This window comes from Vitis riparia, chromosome 9 (assembly GCF_004353265.1).
Source record: "Vitis riparia cultivar Riparia Gloire de Montpellier isolate 1030 chromosome 9, EGFV_Vit.rip_1.0, whole genome shotgun sequence".
Lineage (NCBI taxonomy): Eukaryota > Viridiplantae > Streptophyta > Magnoliopsida > Vitales > Vitaceae > Vitis > Vitis riparia.
This window is the reverse complement of record NC_048439.1, coordinates 5215030-5223059: the sequence shown is the minus strand read 5'-3', so window position 1 is coordinate 5223059 and position 8030 is coordinate 5215030. Positions and strand designations below refer to the sequence as shown.

The 8030-nt window shown below is 38.0% G+C and overlaps 1 protein-coding gene across 1 annotated transcript; it reads left to right on the top strand.

The window, feature by feature from the left end:
• Positions 1–383: 383 nt before the first annotated feature.
• Positions 384–8030, top strand: LOC117921471 (pleiotropic drug resistance protein 1-like). The gene is made up of 24 exons (XM_034839343.1): positions 384–955; positions 1164–1284; positions 1378–1466; positions 1590–1674; positions 1778–1937; positions 2053–2129; positions 2454–2507; positions 2611–2701; positions 2804–3105; positions 3210–3491; positions 3583–3899; positions 4008–4168; positions 4269–4372; positions 4458–4614; positions 4693–4794; positions 4903–5030; positions 5140–5472; positions 5839–6129; positions 6215–6298; positions 6401–6534; positions 6663–6890; positions 6977–7148; positions 7233–7487; positions 7584–8030. The coding sequence occupies exons 1-24, from the start codon at positions 630–632 to the stop codon at positions 7842–7844; spliced, it is 4314 nt and encodes a 1437-aa protein (XP_034695234.1). The 5' UTR covers positions 384–629; the 3' UTR covers positions 7845–8030.

The following is an 8030-nucleotide window of genomic DNA, read 5'->3' as shown; positions in this document are numbered from 1 at the left end:
AATAAACAAATAAACAAAAGATAGATAATGAAAAAGCGCTGAAAATGTAATCAGGGTCAATATTTTATTTTTTATATTTTTAATTTTAATTATATTTTAAATTTTAAAATTTTAAATTTATTTTTAATCGTTGATATGAACACAATTTTTTTTTTTTTTTCCCTGAAAGAGATAAGAAGGTGAGTGTTTTAAAAAGTTAGTTCATTTGGCGGGTTGGAAGCTTTAAACAAATCGCGCTCCCGTTGGGAAACTCTAGAAGTGTTTTATCTAAGAATTTGACGGGTCAAAGTCGTTGGAATCGTTACCCAGCAGCTTATATATTCAATTTCCACGCTAATTTTTTTTGAAGGAAAAGTCATAGGAAACCAAGAAGTTCGAAAACTTGAAGGCCTGTTCAACCCATCACCTATATAAACCCTCCATTCTGAAGGCATCAAGTATTACCAATTCAAAGGGTAGAGACTTTTATGCAGAGAAAAGAGGGGAAGGGGACTCGTATCTGATTTTTAGCTTCTTTGGGCTCCAGGGTTCAAAACTCTGAGCTTCTTTCTCAGACTTTTGAGGAAAGATTTCTGGGTTTTTGTGGGTTTTGATTGGTCTTGCAGGAGGGTTCTTCGTTTCAGGTTGCAATGGCCACTGCTGACACTTATAGAGCCAGTGGTAGTTTAAGGAGGAACGGTTCTTCGATATGGAGGAGCTCCGGTGCGGATGTTTTCTCCCGATCTTCGAGGGATGAGGATGATGAGGAAGGTTTGAAATGGGCCGCACTCGAGAAACTTCCCACCTACAATCGGTTGAGGAGAGGTTTGCTGATGGGATCCGAGGGTGAGGCCAGTGAAATTGATATCCATAACCTTGGGTTTCAGGAAAAGAAGAATTTAGTGGAGCGGTTGGTAAAAGTTGCCGAAGAGGACAATGAGAAGTTCTTGTTGAAGCTCAAGAATCGTATCGATAGGTGAGATTTCTCCTCCTTTCTTGCATTCCTTGCCATTTGTTTTTGAACATTGAAAACAGAAGGACATAAAGAGGAAAAAAAAAAAAAAAAAATGAAAACTTGACCTGAAATATGCCTCATGAGTGTTTCCCACATTTTCTCCACAGCCAAACAACATCTTCCTTTGAATTTTTGATAATGGGTTTTCATGACTCTTCCATTTTTTCAGAGTTGGAATTGATGTTCCCGAAATTGAAGTTAGATTTGAGCATCTTACCATCGATGCAGAAGCTTTTGTAGGAAGCAGAGCTTTGCCTTCATTCCATAATTTCATTTTTAATAAACTTGAGGTAACTACATGCAAATGCTGATCATTATCTATGTACTCAGTATTCTTTTAAGTAAGTTTGTTTTTAGATCTAATTTTCCCTTCTTTTCCAAAGGGTATCCTGAACGCTGTGCGTATTCTTCCAAGTAAAAAGAGGAAATTCACTATTCTCAATGATGTTAGTGGGATCATCAAACCACGCAGGTGAGAATGAATTTGTTTCTAGTAAAAAATGGATTGATAACTCAAATGATTTTTTCGTTCTTCAAAGTTAGAATGTCCCGAAGATCCATACTCAAGATTTTTGTGCATATTTTTCTTCTGCAGATTGACTTTGCTTTTAGGTCCTCCAAGTTCTGGAAAGACCACCCTCTTATTGGCATTGGCTGGCAAGCTTGATCCCAATCTAAAGGTTGAAAGAAAATGATTATTACTCCTCCATTCTTTATGGAATGTTTGATTTTTTTATTTCTTTAATCTCATATCCAATTTCAAAACTGAAATTCCTTCTTTAGGTTATGGGAAGGGTGACATACAACGGCCATGGCATGAATGAGTTTGTACCCCAGAGAACTGCAGCCTATATCAGCCAACATGATACCCATATAGGAGAAATGACTGTAAGGGAAACCTTGGCATTCTCTGCAAGATGCCAGGGTGTTGGAGATCGATATGGTTAGTCTAAACCATTGCCTTTGCTTTTATTTTCTCTGCTTTTTGCAGGTTGTGAATGCAATTTTATGACATTTCCATAGCCTAGAAGATTGACTCTTATTTTTGCCATCTGCAGACATGTTAGCAGAGCTGTCAAGAAGAGAGAAAGCAGCAAATATTAAACCTGATCCTGATCTTGATGTCTTCATGAAGGTGAGACAGAATCTACTTTTAGTGAAATTTTAATCAGCTCTGCAGAAATTGAGCTATTTGCTTTTAGTGAACATGGATACTGCGCTTTCCAGAAATTAAATTTTGAATTCTGACATAGATGGGCAAAATGGCTTTGTATTAATGTCGGAGTTCTGTCTGTTCTGGAGTTTGTTTCTTTCTTTTTGTACTCAAATGAATGGCTTGAGTCAATTTAATTTGTGAATTTTATGCTATGTTAGAATCTTTTATCTATGAAATTTCTTAATGTACAGAAGTTGCTTGCATGGTGGTTGACATTTTCATCATTGGATTCCAATATTTCAGGCAGCAGCAACAGAAGGTCAGAAGGAAAATGTAGTCACTGATTATACATTGAAGGTATTAGAACCATAAAACTTTCAATGATGGCATATAGATTTCTGAGAAAACCCAATTCTAATTCATAATTTGTTTGTTTTTTTTTTAACATTTAAATCTACAGATTTTGGGACTAGACATCTGTGCAGATACCATGGTAGGAGATGAGATGATAAGGGGTATCTCTGGAGGACAAAGGAAGCGTGTCACAACAGGTGGGATAATTTGGTTTCTAACTAAATGAAAAAACAAATCAAATTAGATTTTTTGTTCGTTAATTTAATTTAATTCAATTATGTGAAATGTATGAATGATAGGTGAGATGCTGGTCGGACCATCAAAGGCACTGTTTATGGATGAGATCTCTACTGGCTTGGACAGCTCAACAACTTATCAAATCATCAATTCTCTCAAGCAAACCATCCATATCCTCAATGGGACTGCTGTCATCTCTCTCCTCCAGCCAGCACCTGAGACTTACAATCTTTTTGATGACATCATTCTCCTTTCTGATAGTCAGATTGTTTATCAAGGTCCTCGTGAAGATGTGCTTGAATTTTTTGAATCCATAGGCTTCAAATGTCCTGCAAGGAAGGGTGTGGCAGACTTCCTGCAAGAAGTGAGTGCAAATCTAGCTTTGTTATCTTCTGTCTTTTTCTTTTCTTTTTTTCTTTTTTTGAGAAAAAAATAGAGCTAGAACATGAACTTTAAAATTCATTGCAGGTAACATCTAGAAAAGATCAGGCCCAGTATTGGGCACGTAAAGATGTGCCTTACAGCTTTGTCACAGTCAAGGAATTTGCTGAGGCATTCCAGTCATTTCACTTTGGACGGAAAGTAGCAGATGAGCTTGCATCACCATTTGACAGGGCCAAAAGCCACCCAGCTGCTTTGACAACCAAAAAGTATGGTGTTAGAAAGAAGGAACTGTTGGATGCCAACATGTCAAGAGAGTACTTACTGATGAAGAGGAACTCATTTGTTTATATTTTCAAACTCACCCAAGTGAGTATTATTATTATTATTGCTAATTATAACTATGGCTTTTAATTTTGTATATCTGATCGTAATTTATTATTTTTATTTCTATTTTTAGCTTGCAGTAGTGGCAGTGATTGCAATGACACTCTTCCTAAGAACTGAGATGAACAAAAATTCAACAGAAGATGGAAGCATTTACACGGGTGCCTTGTTCTTCACTGTTGTCATGATCATGTTTAATGGAATGGCAGAACTTGCCATGACAATTGCAAAACTTCCTGTCTTTTACAAGCAAAGAGACTTTCTCTTCTATCCTGCATGGGCATATGCTCTTCCCACATGGGTGCTCAAGATCCCCATCACATTTGTTGAAGTTGCTGTTTGGGTGTTCATCACTTACTATGTCATTGGATTTGATCCAAATGTTGAAAGGTAGAAGTTAAAAAGTTATGAAGTTGCAGAAACTTATCCAGATTTCTTTTACATGTTTTCTCTGTTCCAAAATGATTAATGCTGAATAAACAAATCTCCTTATTGCAGGTTGTTTAGACAGTATCTTCTCCTCTTGCTTGTTAATCAGATGGCATCTGGATTATTTCGATTTATAGCAGCAGCCGGTAGAAACATGATTGTTGCAAGCACATTTGGGGCATTTGCTGTACTTATGCTCATGGCATTGGGTGGTTTTATCCTGTCACATGGTATGATGAGGAAATATCCTTTTAGGAAGCATGGAACCTTCTTGTGCATAACCCCTAATAATGAATTTTTGTTTCCTTTTTTATTTGGCTAATGCTGCAGATAATGTCAAGAAATGGTGGATTTGGGGTTACTGGTCGTCCCCTCTGATGTATGCACAGAATGCAATAGTGGTAAATGAATTCCTTGGGAAGAGTTGGAGCAAAGTAAGTTCTTGAATGTTCCATGTGAATATTTGTGTTTATTTGTGTGTGTCAGTAACTGATGATTGTACTTATTTCCATTTTTCAGAATGTTACCAATTCAACAGAATCCCTTGGAATCACAGTATTGAAGTCTCGTGGGTTCTTCACAGACGCACACTGGTACTGGATAGGAGCTGGGGCACTGCTTGGATTCATATTTGTTTTCAACTTCTTTTACACTCTCTGCCTCAATTACTTAAATCGTGGGTATCTGTACCTTCTCTGCATTGAAACATCTAAAAATATGAGATTAGTGTACTAACATTGTGCAAATTGCGCAGCATTTGAGAAGCCTCAAGCTGTTATAACAGAAGAGTCTGACAATGCCAAAACTGGAGGAAAGATAAATGGTTCTATTGACAATGCCAAAACTGCAACCACAGGTGATGAAACTCATACATGGTGCATGCATGCATGCCTTTGTATGACTCAATTCTTGTCATTTAACTACATGTTTTATATGGCTCACTGAATTTAAACTTGACATGCAGAGAGGGGAGAGCAAATGGTAGAAGCCATTGCTGAGGGTAACCATAATAAGAAGAAAGGAATGGTTCTTCCATTCCAACCACATTCTATCACTTTTGATGATATTAGATACTCAGTTGACATGCCAGAGGTAACGTCATATTTATTCAAATGATGACATGTTTTAGCAGCACTGAAGTTTTTTCATAATGTACTATAAACCAGAAATGAGAACTGAGTTGTTTGAAATGAACTTGCAGGAAATGAAAAGTCAGGGTGCCCTTGAAGACAGACTGGAGCTTCTGAAGGGGGTGAGTGGTGCTTTCAGGCCTGGTGTTCTTACAGCTCTCATGGGTGTTAGTGGTGCTGGTAAAACCACTCTCATGGATGTACTGGCTGGTCGGAAAACTGGTGGATATATTGAGGGTAACATTTCTATTTCTGGCTACCCAAAGAAGCAAGAGACTTTTGCTCGAATTTCTGGATACTGTGAGCAGAATGACATCCACTCTCCTCATGTTACTGTCCATGAGTCCTTGCTCTACTCAGCTTGGCTGCGGTTGCCTTCTGATGTGAATTCTGAAACCAGAAAGGTAGGAGTCTTCTTAATTGTTTCCATATTTTTCTTGTTCAATTTAGTGCTCTAAACAAGAAAAGCCCTAGAATTGACTTTTCATATTTGGTTGAGGTAAGGTCAGTTCAAGTTTGGATTGACCTTCACCTGGGAAAAAGTGCTGGTTCAAATTTCATTGACTTTTAATCCAATTTAGTGAAGTTCATGCAAGCTAATGAGCGTTATTGAGCATTTGCACCTATTACCCGATCCATTTAGTAAGACTAGGGAAACCTCTTCACAGCCTGCTAACAGAAGAGTCACAAGCAGTATCAAGTTTTTTACCATCTCTACTATGGTTTGCAACGTTTTTTAAACAATTCATAATCATTGCTAATGGTTACAGATGTTCATTGAGGAAGTCATGGAGCTTGTGGAACTGACCCCATTGAGGGATGCACTGGTTGGGTTGCCAGGTGTAAATGGCCTCTCAACGGAGCAGCGCAAGAGGCTGACTATTGCAGTTGAGCTTGTGGCAAATCCCTCAATAATATTCATGGATGAGCCAACTTCAGGGCTAGATGCAAGAGCTGCTGCAATTGTTATGAGAACAGTCAGAAACACTGTGGACACAGGAAGAACAGTTGTGTGCACCATCCATCAGCCAAGTATTGACATATTTGAGGCCTTCGATGAGGTAGGAAATGTTAAGGGATAGAATTATAGTTTCTCTTCTGTTCTCTTTGCATATAGGCACTGAAATATTTAATATGGATTTGCAGTTGCTCCTGATGAAGCGTGGAGGGCAAGAGATATATGTGGGACCACTGGGTAGACATTCTTCCCATCTGATAAATTATTTCGAGGTAAGCTGCCATGATAAAGTAGAAGCTATAAGAAGTGAATACTTCAGTTTGAGTTAATTCATATTAAGCAGTTACTAATACATATCACTTGCTTTCATAAAGGGAATTGAAGGAGTCAGTAAAATCAAAGATGGTTATAACCCTGCAACCTGGATGCTGGAAGTTACCACCGGAGCACAAGAAGGAACTTTGGGGGTCGATTTCACTGAAATATACAAGAATTCAGACCTATACAGGTGATTCAACCATAGGTTATCTAATTGCATTATACGATTGAAAAGTCATATACATCCATCCTAATGTTTTTCGTGAAAAGCTTAAATTTGTTGTTGAAACCTGTTCTAAAAAGTGGCATATGTTTCAGGAGAAACAAAGATTTAATTAAAGAACTGAGCCAACCTGCCCCTGGTACAAAAGACCTCTATTTCGCTACTCAATACTCCCAACCCTTCTTCACCCAATTTTTGGCATGCTTATGGAAACAACGTTGGTCATACTGGCGGAACCCACCATACACGGCAGTGAGATTTCTCTTCACAACTTTCATAGCCTTGATGTTTGGGTTAATTTTCTGGGATCTGGGCACCAGAAGGTAATTTGATGTCGGTTCAAAAATTTGAGAACTCAGTATGTTTCTCTATATCAACTTTAATTTTTACTTGATGAGGCAAATTGCAGGACAAGGCAACAAGATCTGTTAAATGCAATGGGTTCTATGTATGCTGCTGTTCTCTTTCTTGGGGTTCAGAACGCCCAATCGGTCCAGCCAGTCGTTGTAGTTGAACGAACAGTCTTTTACAGAGAAAGAGCTGCTGGAATGTATTCAGCCCTGCCATATGCCTTTGGACAGGTAACTAGTTTTCTGATGCTACGGACTTTGCATATATGTAATACGTTTTGCCTTTTAATAATCAAATGTCTTCTCTTGTTGCAGGCTCTTGTTGAGATTCCATATGTCTTTGCACAAGCTGTGGTGTATGGTGTTATAGTTTATGGAATGATTGGATTTGAATGGACAGCCGCTAAATTCTTCTGGTATCTGTTCTTCATGTTCTGCACTTTGTTGTACTTCACCTTCTATGGCATGATGGCTGTGGCTGCCACGCCAAATCAACATATTGCTTCCATCATTGCGGCAACATTTTATACATTATGGAACCTCTTTTCAGGTTTCATAGTCCCACGAAACGTAAGTAGTCTCAACCTGTGATTCTTTAAATTGCAACTTTCCTTACCACATGGATATAGAAATGACTCGTATTGTTGCATTTCTTGATGAATACAGAGAATTCCGGTGTGGTGGAGATGGTACTATTGGATATGTCCAGTTGCATGGACTTTGTATGGATTGGTTACATCACAGTTTGGAGATATACAGAGCACACTACTTGAGAATAATCAAACGGTGAAACAATTCTTGGATGATTATTTTGGATTCAAACATGATTTCCTGGGAGTGGTTGCAGCTGTGGTTGTTGGGTTTGTGGTGCTTTTCTTATTCATCTTTGCCTATGCCATTAAGGCATTTAACTTCCAAAAGCGATAAGAACTCATATGCGGAGCACAAGTTCTAAACTTTCCAGTTCAACATTTAATTGTAAGATGAAAAAAAAAGGTTTTGTTCTTCATGTAAGTAGGATGTTAGGATGGTAAATTCTTTAATTTCTTTGTCGTCCCAATTTTATGTAGTTTGAAATTCCAGACAGTAATAGAACCTTGAGCTATTCTTTCA